This window comes from Bombus impatiens, unplaced genomic scaffold, assembly GCF_000188095.3.
Source record: "Bombus impatiens unplaced genomic scaffold, BIMP_2.2 scf_0142, whole genome shotgun sequence".
In the NCBI taxonomy this organism is placed as follows: domain Eukaryota; kingdom Metazoa; phylum Arthropoda; class Insecta; order Hymenoptera; family Apidae; genus Bombus; species Bombus impatiens.
Window position 1 is genome coordinate 146,936 of NT_176561.1, and position 21,188 is coordinate 168,123.

The window sequence follows — 21,188 nt, forward strand, 5'->3', positions numbered from 1 at the left end:
AAAGTTCAGATAAACACACATTCAAAAATTCTAGATAAATCTTTCGTGATCTAGTTGTATGCGACACCCTGTATATTGTGATGTTTCTATATAGGAGGTTTTGGGTCTTTCTCTGTCTGTCGCGTTTTGCCAGCCCCACCCGTCCCTTCGGGCCACCAATCCTGAGTAAAGTTTGTTACACAACTCGGCGAACTTTCGAAAATGGTCTGCCTCCGCCAAGTAAGCTGTTCTTGGCTCCCTCGTTAGCCAGACTTTCCTCTTTGCCACGAGACTTGCCAGCTATCGCGTCGGACAACGTATAGAACAGTGTTTCCCAACCTTTTTCAGGTCGACACCCTCTTTTCTAATAGCCAAATAACCTACAATCCCTCCCCTATATAGAAGAAAAACATTTTTAATCTTTAGTGTGGAAAGGTGAGTCTTTCGTATCTGATAATTTGATCAGAACTCGTAACACTAGATCTTCATGTGTTTTATTTTCTACTATTTACTATATAGTATATTTATTAAAAATTTTATGTGGAGAAAAATGTACGAAGACATTATATGAATTTCTTCAGATTTTTTTAAAGACTATCACCCATTGAAAGGCGCATCAGACATGGAAAACACATTTACGTATACTATAAATATGTTTATATGGTAAGGGTTGATGAGATAAAGGAAAAACGCTAAAAGTAGGTATTTTAGAATATAGTTTCTTGTTTACAAAATTTTTACAAAAATTCATACAAACACCAACTCAATAGTTACATTAAAACAGAAAGAAACTAAATTAACATCAACCTCAAATACAAAGGAGCGCCGTAACAACCGAGCAAAAAGCTTTATGCGCTGTGCCAATCTGTGTTAATTGCAGATTTCGTGGCGTGGGATGCCCAACGACTTCTGTATATGACAATCTTCCATGCCGCGAAAACGATTTTGCCTTATAACAAAGAGCAAAAGCCAGCCCCGTTGTATACAAAGAAATCCTAGTTTAGTCAGAATTCATCAAGATAATTCACCATCGCTTATCATTAACTGGTTCCACGACCGATGTCCATTACCATAAATATCAGATATGTAGATACGTTAAAACACGTTCGTAGTTGGTTTCGTGCTCGACACATTATGGAAATTGCGTTTCACTGCACTATGTGAATTTTATCGATCTTTTTACGTGATACTTTCTGATTTTTGACTTTACTTATTAAGGCGTCCTTTTATTTTAAATGAAGCAAAGTGATATAATTACATGTATAACCGAAAGATTGGTATCTCGGGAGTGATTAAAACGATCCCTTTTAAAAATGATTGCGATAAAGACGATTGTTTTTATGGGAGAATGCACTTGCTATAATGCACTCTTGAGAATGGTGTCGCACCTTGCGGATGTATGTTCCGCCATCTGTTGGTCAGGTATGATTGTAATTAATGAAGATTAATAATAAAATCATTTATCAGCAATTAAATACATAGCATACTAATGCATAACATAAAATTTGTATCAAATACATTAATGTAGATAGAAAAACAAAATTCTTATCTATATATTTTATAAGATCAAATCAAAGAAATCCACGTGAATAAATATATGATTCGAGGAAAAAAATAACTTTTATCCATATATTTCATAAAAAAATTAAATATATTCTCAAAACTGCACTAATGTGAATCTACAGAATTTTTATGAAAGATCGCGAATATCTAATAAGTTGTGCAAAATGAAAAGATAAAATAAGTATCTGTATTACCGAATGATGATAAGATAGTTTCCCGCAAGAAATTCTCCTAATCATCTGTGCTCCCACAACAGATCTATCATTTAGGGTAGCAAAATATCAAAATCTATGAAAACAGAAGAAGTGAAGAGATTCTCTTTACTTACATATGATTACATGTAAGCCATAGTTGTGTTTATATTTGTTATAAAGAAAGTAAAATTTACCCTTGCGCGACACGTCTCATTGTAGGGGCTATTCAATATATTTATGTACCTATGTTTCATTCTTTAATATTTAATGCTTCATTAATTATGTAGTAATTATCTATATTATCGACAGTGTATTTGCTTTTTTAAATCTTTATACTGTTTGCTGAGTAGATACATACATCTATTTACTTTGTTTGGCTATACATTACTTTGTTCTACTGTCAGAGGTCTATTCAATCGTTTACTACACGTGGTATAAATCAGTATTTAGTCAATCCTGCGACATAATTACACTGCGATATAATTACAGATACACTCACAAAAATAAAGTAACACATTGAATATTTTGTTTAAAAGAATCTAAATATATCCGACAAAAAATAAAAAACAGAATTTTTTTGCTTTCGTGGAAAAAGACAAATCTGGATTAGGATCGTTTTTGTTATGATTATAAACCCTTCAATTGCATGCAGTCTGTCGCTTCCTCGCTTATTTATCTACTCATGTACTGCGCGAAATAATAAATTTTTGCCCCGTCTTCTTTCTCACCACTGACCAGATGTCAACTGTCGTTAATTTACAGCTGTATAATACTGTCAAATTCGTAGATTTATCGCCATCCAGCTCGTAAATTCCGCTCTGAAAGATTATGTGGACTTATCTTTCTGCCGTGGTATAAAATTATAGAGAATTCACAGCTGTTGAATTCTCTATAATTCTTGGAATTAAATGCAAAATAAAGGCACTGAATGTTTCCTTTATATGGCAAACACTTACAAAACCGTGTAATCAAAATTGTATCTATTAAGTGTCTTACAAATGAATATAAAGCAACAAAAAATAGAAATAACGATGAAACAAAATCTTTATTTGTTGATATCTTTATTAAATCCTTAATTTTTTATCCAATTTTGAAGTTGATATAATAACTGATCTAAGACTTTTAAAAGAAAATTGTCATTTTGCTGATTAAAATTTGCATACGTGATCACCCTGTATTTATCTTAAATCATACCATACTAAATTTATCATACAAGGTCGATATATAAATGGAACGAGTGGTATGATATATATGTATAAATAGGATATTTTATCATATAAGTGGAATTAGTTTTTATAACAAATATTTAGCTCGTACAATACTTGTATCTTCCTAATTTATATAACACAATAAACTATCAACAAGTAACGAAGCTTATGTTGTAAAAGAACGTCCCGTATAAGGCTCATAAAGTTTGAAATAACCAGGAAGGAATTCATTAGGAGAAGATTGAAAAGAATAACGGAAGTTGGAATGTATTGGACCATAAGAAGTGATTTCGGAGATAGCAAACAACGATACGCGTCGTGGAAGATAGTAATATACGGTCTGTCGATACGTCGATCGAGATAACCGGATACCCGATAAATTTGGCGACGATAATTCGCGTATCTCTACTTTTATCAGTTTCGATGTCGTACCGTAAGCGGATATCGTAAATTCGTGAAGGTAAATCCCGTTTGCTTGTGTGCCACCATTTTATCACGCTATCACTTTAATTATACCAACCACTACAGTTTCGCGTTCATCTTCCTCCATTTCCGCACAATCGATCAAACAAAGAAGAAATCGGAAGAATTTATAGAAAATTATTTATCAGTTGCACAGCATTAAGACAAGTTATTTATTAACAGTTAATACAGAAGGTTAAGAATGCAAATAGAAATGCATATGTGTGTTCCATAACCTCAACCACTCTGAATACATAATCAGATGGCACCATGCCCGATCGATCATTGGGAATTTTTATTTGTTTACACGAAATATTTCGTTCGATATTCGTTAGCGTCCCACGGTTGAAAAATACGCTACCGTATGAGCAAAAATCCATTCCGTTGACTGTGTCACAATTAATATAGCACCGATGGTGTACGTACGCGATATACAATTTTAAATAGTGTATTCGACACTGTGTCACAGCAAGCATTTCGATGATTAATACGCTCGGAAATTTCGAATCAATGACAAAACACCGGCGACACCCAGCAGACGGTGAATCATGACGGTGTGCACGATTCGATAAATCACAGCTCTACTCTCGCGCTATAATCCACGATTTTTTCAACAGTTTCTTCGTATACTGAAAAACGTAAAGAAACACAATGTCCTAATCGCCTGTTTCAATTACGATGATGTGCTTGGAATATTTCAGCTTTTTACGAGCAACTGTGAAAATTAATTCTATAATCGAAAGTCGAAACGAATATCCATGATAACTCTGTTGTGTGCTTTAGATCATCTTCGATCGAATGGTATTCTTTTATATTTTTGGAAAATTTGTTTAAACGTTTAGGTTTTCCAGGAAAAATACAAATTCACTTTGAACAAAATTTATGAATGAAATTTCGTTTAGGACGTAAATGGTGAAACGGACCAGTTGAATCAGCATTATCTGGTAGTTTGGAAAATTCGTAGTGAAAGTTAAGAAAGATTTAGCAAGAATTAAACTTTTTGCCGTCTATAATTTCATGCGTCTCTTTTTTGAAAAACTGTTCATGCTTTTTGGTAATGAATTCCTTCGAATACCTTCTAGAGTATTTTATTCTTTCATCTATGTGTTTGGAATAAGTTTCGTAAACACCACGACAGATAATAATAAGAGCCACACTATATTTGGCGAATGAGACAGGCAGAGACGAACACTAGTCACGATTCAAAATTTCTTGGATATACAAGATTCAACATTCTATCATAAAAAAACGAATAAATCTGTTTTATTAACGAATTTTTGACATCTATCTACCTAATTATAAGAGTATTTGTCCAGACGTTGGATTATTTGTTTGAGATTTATAATAAAAAGTCACGAACTTTTCGAGCAATTTAATATCTGAATAATTAAAAACGTATGCGTCAATAACCAAAGGATATTAAAAGTAAAAAATTAGGAGAGAATTAAAAGCACGAGTAGTAATAAAAGATAAAGATATCAATCATTAAAAGGAAACATTCAAAGTCTATAAAATACAATGAGATAGATTCTCGAAGCATCATAAAAGGTTACCGTTAGACTGTGTCGGTAACGTGTATATTCCATTTCACTGTTTATTCTTTAACGTTTCATTAAGTGTAATGGCTTGCTTTCCATTACCAGCAAATGTACTTTCAGTCTCGTGGTCGGTTTGCCTGTTATCCGTGCACTTGGTAGTAATTGCTGGTGAGCCTAGCGAATGCACTTACCTTAAATGACGATCAGAAGATACAAAATGGCACTGTTTGCCTGACTTTAACGTGTTCCGTATTCAGGAGAAAAAAGACAAGCATTTTAACAAAACTTTAGATCCACGAGAAAAGAAATTAGGAAAATTAGAATATTTAATCAGTTATTATACAACACATTAATAAAAAAATTCCCTTCCAATCTTGCTAAATATACAATAAAATTTGACGTCATCAAGGAACGTTACGAATTTTCTGATAAATTATTATTCCGATAAATTATTTCCGAAGCATGAAGGTAAAAATATTCAATAATCATTACTCAATAATGATATCTTAGTGGGAACACGAACTCAAAATATATTTAAACGCCTGAGTATGTGTATGTATATAGATATATGTATATGTATATGTATATATGTATATATTTATAATCGCGTTCATCATAAAAGTACAATAATAGCTTTATATCAAATCACGAGGAGAAATTCAATATTCACACGGTAGGCGCGGACAATTAGCTCTTAAAGGTACCGATTTACCGAGGACTCTTTTCGTATGTTCTTTTTGCATATTTTCTCTCTTCCTCACTCTCTTTCACACTCTCGTGCTCTCTTTTTCTTTTTATTAAAAAAAAAGCTTTTTTGTGTGTGATACATCAACGAGTATGGTCTCTTTTCCTTATCATTCTTCCTTTCTCACTCTTCCACTCTCTTTTTTTATTGCAATAACGAATAAAACAAACGACGCCAGAGCAACGCGGAAAATGTATAGTAGAATACTATATAAACAAAGAAAAAATACATAGACAATGCAGCAATAACAACAGTTACAAAAGAAACGCAATTGGCTGTTTCGTTCACGACGGAATGACTGATACACATGTTGGATCACAAAGAAATCTGAGTTCACATGCTTCTGACACAGGATGTCAAGTCTGTTCATTGCACGAGAACAAAGTCATGTAAACCCTTCTTTTTTCTTATACAGAGAAATAAATTCCCTTATTCTTCTGTTTCATTCATAATTTTTCCTATTTACTTCTTTCGCCTCCCCCTTTTGGTCAACCTGCTATCCTTCAACTTTCATACTTACATTATCCAATGAAACATTTTCTCGTAACCTATTTTAATCTGTTAACCGGGTCATATTCATAATCTTAAAGTTAGAAGTTAATAAAAATTTTCAAATAGCTTGATTTTAATCTTCAGTGGCTATCGTAAGTGAAACTTCAAACTGTGTAAATACTATTACAATGTTATTATTTGTAATCACTGTGAACAATCATTTTTTTACTCTTTGCCTAATATTTAATTCTGTTAAATTCAACTTTATTGACTTTTTAATCCAGGAGAAATATGCTGCAAATAACTTTCTGCGAATATCTATGATAGCCTTCAAAGATTGATTATCTCAAATATAGATATACAATCTATTTTCAATGGAAGTGAAATACGGTATTAAAATATATTCATTCAAATAAGGAGATCGTTGTCTTCGAGGTTAGAAATCTAAGTGATTTCGGTTAACAGGTTAAGATGCTTAGGATTACATTTATCTCCTAATTGAAATCAATACGCAGTGCCCTTCACCATGTAACATGAAAAATCATCAGAAATATTACAAGAACAAAATAAAAACAAAAAAGTTATACCAGTGAGACTCGTAAAAATATTCGTAATTAAATACAAGAACGAGTCAGTTGCACAGTATACGCACCGTATTCATCTTCGATAGCTTGTTTAAGTACGATACTTGTTCGATTTCGATTCACAAGCTTATTTCCACCTAGGTGCGACGTGACGGTCAGGATAGTAGGCACTAAAAAAGGGCAGACGAAACGGTGCTGTGTCAAGGGCGTTGTAAATCAGGCACTTCATAATGTCCGTCGCCCTTTTCGTGTCGTTCGTCTACGAACCATTGAGTACTTGCGGCTTTTTAAAAAGTTAATTCGCCGTTTATACACTCGTGGCGCTCTTGTGCACTCGACAAAATCAGCGATGCGCCTGACCGTTCAAAAAAATATACCTAAACACCTTGTTCACCGCCATTCACACAACCGCACTGTCAATTTTATTATATAGCGAACAACAGTCACACTTTCTTCGTACAGTGTGCCAAAAAAAAAAAAGTGAAATGTGTCTTTACTATCACGTTTCGAACGAATTTCTCTTGTCCCTTTCGTCATTCTTCTGCCATTTTGTCCATTCGAATTTTTATACTCTTCCATTTTTTTCTCTTTATCACTCGTTTCTTCTCCTCTTCCTTCGATACATATTACATTATTTTGTTCTTGTTACTTTGTTGCATATTTCTTTTGCCTCGGATCACTTCGAACGATTTTAACACGCAGTTCTTTTGAATCTTAATCGTCACAGATTTCTAATAACCAACACGTAAGTAAGTTATTGGTTTATTTGTGATCTTGAGACAGAATGACCTTCTTCCAATAGGTCGTGATGGCTGGTTTGGTTGGATCGGTGAGGTTAGTTGGATTTAGGTCATTAGCTCTGTCGTGTCGTCCGCGTATACATCGTCCGGAGGTTCCACCCTCACAGCTAGCTGCGTGTAACCCTTGTTCGTTTCTCTCCTTCCTGACATTGCCTGCAAATTGAAGAGCATATCTAAAATTTCGGTTCTCTGATGGCAAAACGGATAATAATATTTTAAATGTAAGATTGAAATTGTTTGTTAATTTGTTTGTTTTCGATTTTTGTCTGTTCTCCAACACAGTAAGAGTTGGTTTTATAACGTATTTTTAAGAACTATAAAATAGCTTATGATTAATACTTTGGATGCTTTTCGAAAATTAATTGGTTTGAAAGATCGATTTAATGAAAAGGTATTTAGTCACGAATTAAGAATGAAAATAATATAATAGATAGATTGATTGTATAAAGAGATAAATTTGAACTTTCACATAACATAAATTAGATACATACCTGAAGAGCGATGAATATGGTAGCGAACAGAGCAACAGATATGAGACAAATGGCGACAGCTATAGTCGTAGTCGCTGTTATCGCCAGCGAAGCCGAATCGTTTTTATCGGTCGTTCCTTCGTAGTTTGCATACACTTCAGAAATAGCTGTGTCAGCCGAGGCAAATTCTGTTCCTGGCACTCTTCTTTTACCAGCTGGTGAGCTGTTCCTGCAGCCACCTGTATTAAACGTTTAGAAAAACATTGGTTAACTGATTAACGCTGATTAATTCCATATTGAGCGAAATAAAATTCTATAAGACAATTCAAAATTGAATTTGATTTTTTAATAATTCCTTATCACAATTGTACTAGGCTATTATTAATATTTAAATGCGTACATTCATGGAATTTTTTTCTGATTTTGAAATTATATTCGTGAATTTAAATCTTAGAAAATTTGTTCTCAAGTTATTTAATATTCCTCAGTCCAATAATGACTAATTTCCCTTACCAGTTTCCGGATCACAAAGACAGCACTCTTCAGCCAGCGCCCCCTTCTCGTTACCCGTGCAGCAAGGAACGCACTGACTATTCAACTTATCCAGATGCAATGGTGGCGAACAGGCTGCGCAACTAAATTTTCCTGGACCAGTACATCTTCGACAATCGGAATGGCAATTTTTACAGAGTTGCGTCAGGGGATCGTAGTATTGCGCTCCAAGACATTCCATACAGAGGCCACCCTCTAGCATCGAATGGGGTGGGCAAGAAGTACATTCCATCGGCCCTTCTCCTGCAATGCATTCACGCGTTAATCTTTCTTTCACACAGACACATTTATATGAGATATACTACTGTTCATAAATATGCAGACATTTTCACTGATTTATAATAATACATAGTACACGTACATTGGTAAAGTATATGAATTAATGAGAAATGAATGGCTAAAGATAATATCCAACTATAGAGTACAGTATTTATATAACAATTAACAATTTTTAATGTATAAAAACTTCTTAAAAAATTCACTTTTAAGTGCAGTTTAAAAATTACGATAAAAATTGATATACTTTTCTTAATTTTTGCTTTTTATCAATTTTCATGAAAATTTACATATATAAATTTCAATTGTTTAATGCACAAAATTAACCGTGATACTATATCTCATAAGAATTTTTTTGTCATGTCTGAAAAAACCGAAACACGCTGGTATTTCTCTTATATACCTTTGCAGGTACGACAGTAATGGTGACACTTCTGGCAGCCGAAGTTAGATTTGAAGAATCCTTCGGGACACTCCGGATGACACTCGCCCGCTGCTAGTTGCCAACCACGAGGGCAGGTCACGCATTGATCTCTTCTGGGTCCGGAACACGTTTTGCACGACAGGTAACATTTCGCGCACTGACCTCGATCGCTGTAATATCTGCGTTGAAACAAGATTTTTCGTTTCATGCATTTATCGACGTTCGTGTTATATAAGATCGTGGAAGTTTTTAGAATTTTAGATTTCTCTGTAAGGAAAGGGTTGAAATATTTCAAGTTCTATAATAATTGAGTAAAAACATTTTAGGTTGGATAGAAGATCGTCTCTCAGTTGCTAATTCCTTATCCAAAAACTAATATATAACAAAATAAAAACTCAACGAATAGACAAGAAACGAAAGGTAAAAGAAAAAAAGGAAAAATATTTGATTTTTCTAAAGCGAAATTACCCCTGAGCACAAGAGGACCTGCACTCTCCACTCTGGAGTTGCAATCCGTCTTGACAGGCAGTGCAGTTCAGTCGAGACACGCACGTTTTGCAAGTATGCAAACAAGGTACGCAGACGGGTCTAGAGGGCTGCGCCATTGAATAATAACCATCGTCGCACTGATACACACAGCGTTTCCCTTGAAGGAGCAGAGATGTTTGACAGGAGACGCAATGATCTTCACCAGGTCCAGCGCAAGTTTTACACGAAGTATGGCATTGCTTGCAGTGGCCATTTTCGTAATATTCCGATGTATCGCAACGATCACGATGTTCAGGAGCGCAGAGACTTTCTTCGTTCAAGCTCCAGCCTTCATCGCAGCTTGTGCAGGTTGACATGGAGCAGGTAGCACATCCGGGTGGACATGGAACGCATTCGCGACGCTTTTTGTCCGCTCCATAACCCGCTGGACAAGACGCTCGACATGATCCTGGGATTTATAAAATTCATTTTAAATTAAAACTTAAATTAAATTGTACCGTTGAGTTATGACTGACTATAATATTAGGTATAATAATAAATTCATTCGAATTCTTTTAAAAGAGCACGTAAAGTGTTTATTGCTTTCATATAAAATCTATTCATCTTATTTTATGGTTCAATAATACCAGTTAAAAGTTAAGGGTTGATTTAATACTTAATTGTGGTTTGATTAATTTATCGAGATGAAAGATACAATTTTTTACATCCAATTTTGTTGTCAATTTTTATTTAGACCAATTAGTTATTAGAAAACATAACAACAAATTCCACCACGACTACTCTTTATTTTTATTCCATTCAAATAGAATAGCTAATGAAGAATGAATCGATGAAACTTAAAAGCATGATTTATTCGAAACACTGAGCCTCTTACGGATACCTAGCTACCAAGAGAAATAGGTTTCTAGGTTATCGGTTGCACCCGAGTGTCGTTTTTAAGGATTAACGTCCGGACGACTACGTACCGTTCAGAGAAAACAATCCGGGTCGACAGGAGATGCATTGGTTCTCCGCGGTGCCATTGCAAGTTTCACACGTGGAATGACACGGTGCACAGTTGTAATCTTGTGTTTCGTAGGTGTACAGCGGACAGGCTGCATAACACTTGTTTTCGTACATAACAAGATGATGCTCGCAACTGGTGCATTTGTCCGGTCTGTCTTGGCAACTGGCGCAATTCGCCTCGCAGGGTACGCATGTACTGTTCTCTGTATCTGGAAATATCCGATCACTATTCATTTAGATCGTTTTTTTATAACTTTTTGTCATTTAATATATTTGTTGCGAGTAACGCACATGGTGCTTCCATTCAATCTTTTGTATTTCCTGTCAATGCATAAGCAGCGTCTACAGTCTATTGATTAGATCTTCTAAGTAGAATAATTTTACTTTAATAGATTATATGCATCAAATCTTTTGTAGTCCACCCGAATCAATTTTAATCAACAAAGAAAAAAAAGAGGAGGAAGAAATGGATCGAATTAATTTTAATTCAAATTCAACGGAAATTATTCTTCGTACTTTAGTATTTATGAGATCTTTCACTTTATCTTCTATTTCTGTTACTAATTTTAATTCGAGAAAATTTAGAAACAATTCAAAAAGTTAGTTTCAATTGAATAAACCGAAACTATTTTACTAAATATTCTACTTTAGTTATTATTTTACTTTACCAAATCGGTTTTATTTCACTGAAAGTACACTTACTCTCGTAATATCCTTCTGGACATTGCTGGAGACACACTGCTAGATCAGTAACTCGTAGGTGAGCAGGTGCGCAGGAGAGACAAGAATCCTGGCCAGCCCCAGCACAGATTTCGCAGGATTCATGGCAAGGCCAACAGACGCCACCTTGATTTGGAAAACTTCTCGGCGGACATCGACTCACGCACGTACTGTAATAACGATTTTTGAAAACAAAAATTCTCTCTAATTACCACCTTACCGTCCTAAATGTTTTCATCTCTTCTTCTAAGTCGTATTCGAGGGCTAAGTAAGCATACCTGTTAATTACACACTTTATTCGATTTGCCAAAGGTACAGGTAAATCTTTCTTGTAAAAAAGCAAACAAACGGTGTTTGAAAATTAGACATGCAATGCAAATATAAAGAAGTTAATACTGTTTCTACAAAATGCAGATGTACGAAGAGGTAATATAGGAAAAGTAAAAAATTTTAACAACGTTGTATGTGTGCATTGTTTCATTTCTAGCGTGCAGTTTTAAAAGTTCCTCTTTAACATCTTATTTTTAGAACGGTGTAATTTAGAAAAATTGCAGATTTTTACCGCTGCCTTTTTACGAAAGATACTTTTGCTTCTAATTGGAACGGCGAAACCCTTTGTCCGAAGTTTTTCAGCAGGACAAACGCGGAAAGATGTATGTAAAGTATAGAAAGAGGAAAATATCGAGCGTATGTAGCACATACAAATTGTAGCACATGTAAAAATTCCTCTCGGCCAGCGACAGAACATTTTGCACAGAATACGTCGGAAATTAAACCTGTTTTGTATGACGTATTATTTTCAGTTATATATTTTTAAAAAATTTATGTGATATTTGAAATGTTTTTAATCATTAAACAAATAAATCTGAATATACTATTTTCAATTATTTATTTGAAAACATGTATATGAAACTTAAAATATATCTACTGAAAAATAAAAATAAATTTGAATTTAACCTTTCCACGTTCGTTATTTTATTTGCTGTTAACTAATTTAAAACGTTGCTTTAAAATGTCATCAGATAAAATTATTTTAATAACCTTGCAGGTTTTAATAACCTTCGGTGTAGATCTGATGCTACTTTAACAAATGTCGGCACAAAGTGCAATGCTCAATTACAATGCGATCCACCCGAAAAACCATAAATATGTACCTATGTTACCTAATAATCATCGTGGAAGCTTAAAATCTCAAATAATAATCCTTAAATTCTCTAATAACTTCCTACAACATTTAAAGTTTATATTATCTTCTATCTTTATCTGCTAATACTTATAAACAAAAGATGTATTTGTATTAAAATGAGTCCATTACAATAAATAGCATGCAAGAAAAGCAAGTAACAAAAACACAAAGAACTCGCTTACTTGTCCAACCGGTAATTCTTGCAAGCAATGCACTGCGTGGGTCCTTTTCCATAACATCCCTGAGAATCACATTGAGGATCACAGTCATGAAGAATCTTTCTAGTAGTGTCCAGCGAGTCATCTCCGACTTGAGACGAAGACGATGGCGAATCGAAAGAAGATGACGTATCTCCAGGAAGCCGATTGGTCAGGATTGGCGCTGAAGAACCATCTAAAGTTGCCACTGATGCCTGGACATTGGATGCAGCTCCGACATAGGGGTAGCCCTGGTAGCCCTGAAAGGTAGAGGAAGGAAAGAAGTCGACGTCGCCGCGATGGCCCAGCGCTAGCGGATCATCGTCTACAGGAAATGGATAATGCGCGGAGGCGTACGAAGAATGCGCTTGTACCGGGTTAAATTGTCGTGTCCGTATCCTGATCGGGTTGGTCGCGGTTCCGTAGAAGATCAACTGCCACTTCTTCAGGATCCCTGTAACAGTAAAGATTATAATTATAATATTCAATAATAAAGTCGATTTTTGTCATGATTGCAGATTAGAAAAATTTAATTTCGTTATGTATGGTATTGCAAATCTGAATAATCAAGTATGGTTATTAATAGTATTTTTCATTTCCATATCCTTCTCTCGTTAAAAAAATATTTCCGTTAAAAAATTTTTCCACTAGTTGGATATATCTATCCTTAGATCTAATTGTCCGATGATAGCATGAGTGACGCGATTCCTGAAAAAATAAACATTAAATTAAATAAAAGAATATCTTCTGCTTATCATAACTCTTAGATAAGAACAGTTGCCATCTGTTAAATATTTTATAATAAAATATAATGTGATAAAGAACGTTTAGTAAAAAAAAGTTACACTAATATTCATAGTGTTTAAATTTTAAATTTCCTTTTATAATTATTAACTGTATCTTTTTATAAAACTATATGTTTAACGTTTATTGTTATAAAAAGTTTAATATATGCTTCATTATATTTTAATTTCAATATATTTTCGAAATTATGAATATATGGTAAAATATAATTAGATAATATGGCAAAAGATGAAATTATAATTTATAGAAATTGAATGATTAGACAAGAATTCTTGTTTTAATTTATATCGACATTTTAACCCTCCAAATGAGAATCTTGTTCAAACATATGGATCAAGTGATGAAATCATCAGACCTATAAACAACAATTTATGATATAAATTCGCATAGCACTTTAATTTTGAAGCGATACGGTTACTTGCCTGGAGAATTTACGTGCCGATTTCCTGCATTAATGATCTGTAGGGTCCATCGGCCGTCCGCCTTCTCACTCCAGAAATGCACGCTGAGGAAAGGCCAGTCATCGAAGCTGGAACTAAGAACATCTCGTGGTCTCTCAAACAATAATGTCGACGTAGTACCCATTGGAGAGGTCAGCAGTAATCTCAAATTTCCACGTGGGAAGAACCTTAAAGACACCTGGTCGAAAATTATTAGATATCGTTATCTTTCCAAAGTACTAAAGTATAAAATACAGTATAAATACCGTTAATCCTATGTAAATCCTTTGCATTACATTTATGCTTTACATTTAGAAAGAAATCAAACATATATATATCCAATTATATGTACATGTATATAAGAATGTTCATCTGAAATAACTCATTACGTGTTGAATTTAACAAAATAATGTTTGAAATAAAATTTGTTGTATTCGAGGCGCCGGATCAAGTGAATACGTATAGTTGAATAATTTAATTTTTATCTTTTTATCCCTTGTATTTTCCGCGATAAAATCGTAAACTTAGCAGATATTTTGACTTTTAATGTACAAAAGACGAGGATAGTAATGAATCGGTATTTATGTATTTACTTTGTTTTTGTCCTAGGTTAGTCGAATACAATAAATTTTATTTCCAATATTTTTTGACAAAGTCAATAGGTAACGAGTTATTTCAGGTGGTTATTTTCACTAATTCAGCCAATTAGATATTCGCGGAATGCGGAATTATCGAACCAAATTGAATAGAGCAGATTTCGCACGGGGAAAAAATAATTTTTTAAAATAATGTTTGCGCGTATGATTTGTTCGGAAATGAGAATATTCTCGTCATACATTATTTTTTGCGTAAGAATACCTTTCAACTCGGTTGAATACATTTTTAATGGTACAATCATTTAAATTCGCGTGTTACGAATAGTACGAACATTTGCAAGTTTCCGGCCATAGACGCGACGAATTCACGGTATCATTAAAATGTAAATTTTTTTTAAAGCCGTTTTATGAATCATAAGCCAGAACAAAATATACATTTACATATACATAAAGTGAAAATAAATGTTATTATAAACGTTCTTGCATTTTCTCTTCCTTCCGTCAGATTTTTGCATACAATCACTTTATGCTCTTTTTTGTCTAATCGTTTGTTTCCTTATCCTGAAATATATCGCCCCATAAAAGAAGAATTTTTATTTATGTATACATGGAGAATTACAAGCATAGGTATAACATTATCTTGTTAATAAAAATGTAAGACAAAATTTTCATTCTCCTTTTCCATGCAGAGCTTGTTAATGAAAATATAAGACAATAGTCTCTCTCTTTTTTTCTATGCATTGATTTAATACGTTTGTTTCCTGAATCTTTGGTGTATTCATTGAAAATATTCAATTCGTTTGTGATATATTCGTAAGTGTCTGTGATGCGAAATTCTAACGGCTGTGTGTGGACATCGGTAATTATGCAAGATACAGTGAGCGTGCGATAATGGGTGATTATAGCTACCGTTAATATTGAACAAGCGCGTGGATAACTATAATTACCATTAATAAACGATAAGCATCAAAATATCTTATTGTATCGTTCCTGTCAAGTTTCTTACCTTGCACTGTACGTGTTCTAGGAACCGAACCTCGTTCAAAGAGCCAGCGCATCCAGTTACATCCATATACACACTGAGCGTATACCCATAGGTTGGATCGATACGCCTTTCCTCGTTGATCTCATCGGACTTGCAGATATGTTGAGGCGGCACGTTGGTCCACTGCTCGGCCAGGTTCACCATAGCCCCGGCGTCCATGAGCCCGTAACCGAATTTGTGGGAGACCTTTCTCTTCACTCCATTCAAGATCCAACCTGGTTCCTTTTCGAGTGGTCCTGATCTCGAGGTGAGTACCACCAGGTATTGCATATCCCTCCACGTGAGGCTTGGGTTCGCCTCGAGTGCTAGAGCAGCGATGCCAGCAGCCAATGGGGCCGAGGCGGATGTTCCTGTATGCTCCACCGTGCAGATATGATCTGGTCTCAGTTTCGCGTCCATGTCTACCGTAGCAACGCTTTTGTCGTTGCCTGGTGTACCAGAGGAGTAAGTTGAAGCGAGCGTTGAGCTGCATTCTTCGAGGTACCATGGTTTGTAGCCGCCCTGAGTCGCGCTGGAGATGGAGAGGGTGAAGATGCTGTTCGTGTAACCGTCGCAGTTGCAGGAATCCGTGTGCCGACCACCGTTACCTGACGCCCAGACGAAGATGGAACCTTTGCCTTTGCGACCCTGTTCACATTGTTTTTAATGATTTTTGAGGCTTTGAGGTTTGGGTTATGTGGTGACACATTTACTCTTAAATACATGGCGTTGCTGTTTGGGAATATAATGCACTCTTTGTATATACAAAGTACATATCATTATAAATTGTTATTGTAACATTTGTTATATTATAACATACTCTGTATGCTATATCGTAAATGCATGATGTTGATACTTGGAGCCATATTATACAAAGTATACAAAGTGTATTATACTTCCAAATGGGAACATCATGGATTAACATACCATCACAGAATCCAGATCTAAGAAATATACAGAGAGGAGCATAGCTGAGGCAATAATTAGAAGTACCATATAAATAATTTTTTCTTGTCGATTTACTTAATTATTTTCTTATTTGTAGAGTGTTTTGTTTTTCCGTATCATTCCGGAAGAAACTGTACTAGCATTAACCGGTTTTTCTACGTATACGTTTAATTCGTATGTGGTAGATGAAGTATTAAAGAATTACAGTGAAGGCAACTTACGCTGGTGACACCATAGATGAACGCCCTCCTGGCAAGAGGGCCTGGGCCATCGACAGTTTTGCCATCGTCTTCAGGGCCCCAAGAAGCACTGTATATGTCGATATGATCAGGATTCAATCCCAGCGCTCTGGCTTCGACGGCATCGTTTACCGGGCCATCGAGCATTCGCACGCCTGAGAACATAGATGGTATGTGCGTTAAGCTGCATCTACACGATGTAGCGAGACATTGCTATATATCATGTCACTATAGCTCGTTAAACTGCATTTACGCTATATAACAATGTTACATAATATTCCCTTCTTTTGTTTCCATAACATGTTATGTAATGTTGCCATTTAGCGTATTTTGTTATAGGTATATACAGTGTGAACGTAGTTTTAGATAGCTCTCCTTCTCGTTACCCCTCAAGTTCGCCGATTTCCATGGAATTCGTGCTTTCGACCCTCCATCCAAGAAACAAAACAGGCTAATCGGTAAGAAAGTAGAGACCCTATGGAATTCTAATTACGCTGTTCTCCCCCTCTTTTCTCTCTCTTTCTTTCTTTCTTCCTCTTCTAGTTTAATCATTAAATTCCATCGGAAGGAAAACTGGTCTCTCCGATGCCGTTGCGCTGTTATACGTTATTCTGAACGCGTTAAATCGAACACGGAGCTGTTGACATGCATTTTAATGGAAACGGGCCGATAATGTTATCGGAACCCGATATTCTCTCGAGATGAAACGACTTATAACTAGCGACGGACTTAAATCGCGAGAAGATTTGAATGTTGACATTACAGTAATGAGTTCGATAGGATTGTAGCGTTTTTATTATGAACTTCCATGAAATAATGAAACTTATTCGTTTACAAAACTTACTCGAAAGACATAGATGGGAAATGAAGCATTCTAGAAACCTGTGAAAGCTATTCGAAGAAAATCATTCACTACAGAAAAAACAGACAATTCTTCTAAGAAAGACCTGTGACATTTTAGAGGGCGAAAAGTTTAATCTCCAAGTTGTTGCTCTGGAAAAATGGAAAATGTGAACCATGGTGTTATTCTCCTGTAGTCTTCGAATAGAAAAATCCTAGTCGATTTTATTTTTTATTAGCATTATCATGTAATACTATGATATGGTAAAATTTACTTTGAAAAGTTAGTATTCTTATTTATAAAGATAGTATATTTATTTATAAAGTGAACTGTATGATGAAACTGTATTTGATTTGTATTTATAAGTATACATATTGAACTTGATTTATCTATTTTAAGCCCATTACTATTTATAAGGATAATAGCGTGTCGATATCGATGTATGAGTAACGTTTAAGTAATCATCGCGGGATGTGGAAGAAGGAAGTAAATTGAATGCAAAATGCTCGAATTGGTGATAAGAATGTTCGCAACAAGCCAATGGGGATGTGATTGTTCGAACGCGATTAAGCGGCGTAAACGAGATCGTTGAGGATGAAATTTTCTCGCTCTCTTGGGAGTTAAAGAATATTAAAGTGAGACTTTGTAGATTAATCGAATAAAATATGTATCTGCGGCGTCCTTTATTGATTTGGGAATTATATAATAGAAAGGTCTTTTGAGATTAACTATTTTTTTATCATTTGTTGAATTGTTTTACTGATTTTAACCCTTTGTGTATTCATAAATGCACTCTATGTTTAAAAAAACATTTTATAGGAATTGCATCATTAAGTTTAACAACAAAGGAGCAACTTTTCAAAATCATTCTCTTCGCGAGGACAAGCTATATTATATCAGATTAATTACTAAATGATGTAAAAGAGAAATGAAAATTAATAATAAATTAATAGAAAGAAAAGAAAAGAAAATACACGTGAAACACATACACTCAAGTTCAAGTTCAAAGAAAAAATCTATTTTGATCATGTGTTTGATTAATTTATTGGTTATTTAATCAATGGATTAAAAACGACGACAAAAATCACGAGGAACTGAATAGCTGGAGATTTTTGTTAGAATTGTTCTAGTTACAGAGAATTTAGAAAAATAGGTCAAGAAGAATTTTAATGAAATAATCAGACATATTGTCTGGAAATTGGAGATTCTATTAGATGGAAATGTTACAGTTTATGTGTATTGGTGGACGCTATGGAGGCACAAAATTTATGTGCAGGAAATGTCTGCAAGGATGCGTGATGTTAATTTTGAAATGGACCCATTGTTCAGAGTTTCTAACAGATGATAGTTTCAAGTGTCAACACCCGGCAGACAGAATACTCGGAAATTGTTTTACGAGGAAAATGCGCCATATTCGGGCTACTGTTTTAGATTACATTGTATAAATAACTTGCAAAAAATTCTTCAGAGAATTAATACATTATAAATATTTATGGATGACAGTAAAATTAAAACTAAAAATAGAAATTAGAAGAATTATAATTAAACTGACATTTTCATGGTTTTATGAACACAACTAAAGCAAATATAAAATTCCAGAAAAACATTATTATGCTGCCTTCAATAGTTATGCAAATTGAAAATTGCACGCGATGATTCATAATCTGATTATAATTAACATCCATGGAATAACGCATAATTATAATATTAATACCGTGCGTGAATTTGATTACACAAAATTGTTAAAGCATCTGTGTACTATGATATTTGCTTCATTAAACAAGTAACTTTTGTGCAGATCAGTATTCTCCAATACTATTATTTCATTATTTCATTACTATTATGTAACTCTTATAGTATAATCTACAATAATACTACTTCTATGCCAATAAACATTTTTCTACGTTCCATAAAAAAATATCAGGTTATTTTATGAATGTTTCTCTCTTTTTTTAAAACTAATACTCGTTTATTGAGTATCCACTGCAATACGAGTATTCTTCTCTTTACAAACGGTTGAAATAAACCAATCCCTTCTTCACAATAGCTTTTCATTTGTTTACTAGTTTTCGAAATTCTATTTTTAATAAACATTTCTGTTTTCTTGTTGATTTTTTAAAATACCTGTATAGTAAAAGTTCGGTTACCAAAGGAATCTCATCCCGAAAAAATCGGATCTCGATCATGTTTTCTGAAAAAAAAGACGCATCAATTTCCTCACAGAATTTTCGTTTCCAAGCATGCAATCGCGTGCTCCGCGTATCATGGTAGGGGTAGCATTAGTTACGCCACGTCGGAGTCTCCATTCAGTGCACATTTCTATTCGAATTTGTAGTGTCTTTTCATAATCTTCTGCGTTGATCTATGTTTTATCGCTTTTTTAAATAAATTATTATTAGATAAATTAGCATTGGGCCGAAAAAGTTGTTAAATCCAGTTAAATAGAGACAGTTGTTAAATAGAGATGAAAGGAGAAATTATACCTAAATATGAGGATGGCGTTTGCATCTCGGATTTAAGCTAATTAACATACAATACCCCATGGTTTTATGAAAAGGAATTCCCCTTACTAAAGTATGTATTTATTGGATTTACACGTTCTTTTTATGTAAAATTTTATGCATTTTTATTGTCTCGGTATCTGACTTTATGAATTAAATACCGTTATAAAAATATAAAGAAGTAATCATTTGTCGTTTGGCAAAGGATTAATCCATTTTATATTAAGTACTCTTCAATTTTCGAATATGTCGATATACGAACAATCTTTCTGGAACCAGTTATGTTTGATAACCGAGGTTTCGCTGTATTATTTTTTATATAACTTAATAGTATATCTATTGCTCGTGTTTATTCTTCGTCTTGACAAATGATAATTGTTTGTGTAAACGAATTTTAGAAACCAATGCAATGATGTCCTTCGGTCGCGTGCTAAACCATATCCACGAAACCTAACCTAACTTAATCTCGTAATTCTCGATTCTGCAAACCGAAGTAAATACGATCATTTCCCAGAAATTTGTCAAACTTCATTTTCGCTATCTTTTCGAATTGGAACTCGAGAAAAACATCTCAGAAAAGAGAAAGAGATCGCAATTCGTATAGAATAACAGCGAAGTCGCATCTAATAAAGAGGATCGTGTATCCGAATGAAATTTAATTCGCTGCAGTTGCGTTTTCATTCTGGAACGGAGTTCCCAGAAAGCTAGACGGTTATTTATAGCGCGAAACTTTTACATCCTTTTTATCTCCTTTTTGAAGGTTTTCTGCGTCTTAAGAACGTCGTCGCGAATTTTTGCACAAGTAGCTCGATTCTTCTCGCAATTTTAATCGATTCTATGATTTCCTAAGTATGAAATTTATAACTAATATATCTAATATAATTCTTTGTACTGGCATATCTTGTATAGTG

General features: G+C 34.3%; 1 protein-coding gene across 3 annotated transcripts in view; it reads right to left on the reverse strand.

Moving 5' to 3' along the window:
• Positions 1-5,448: 5,448 nt before the first annotated feature.
• The window catches only part of LOC100744086 (furin-like protease 2), a 415,683-nt gene continuing 399,943 nt past the window's right edge, over positions 5,449-21,188 (reverse strand). For 2 of the 3 annotated variants that reach the window (XM_012382089.3, XM_033319265.1), the window contains 11 exons: positions 16,918-17,090; positions 15,731-16,396; positions 14,111-14,327; positions 12,870-13,338; positions 11,484-11,671; positions 10,742-10,990; positions 9,756-10,224; positions 9,267-9,466; positions 8,549-8,830; positions 8,057-8,274; positions 5,449-7,718 (listed from right to left, as the gene is read on the reverse strand). In XM_012382089.3, the coding sequence (XP_012237512.1) occupies positions 7,611-7,718; positions 8,057-8,274; positions 8,549-8,830; positions 9,267-9,466; positions 9,756-10,224; positions 10,742-10,990; positions 11,484-11,671; positions 12,870-13,338; positions 14,111-14,327; positions 15,731-16,396; positions 16,918-17,090 (3,239 nt within the window). In that variant the 3' untranslated portion in view covers positions 5,449-7,610. The remainder of the gene's footprint in view (positions 7,719-8,056; positions 8,275-8,548; positions 8,831-9,266; positions 9,467-9,755; positions 10,225-10,741; positions 10,991-11,483; positions 11,672-12,869; positions 13,339-14,110; positions 14,328-15,730; positions 16,397-16,917; positions 17,091-21,188) is intronic. The other variant, XM_003487136.4, reaches the window with a different exon arrangement.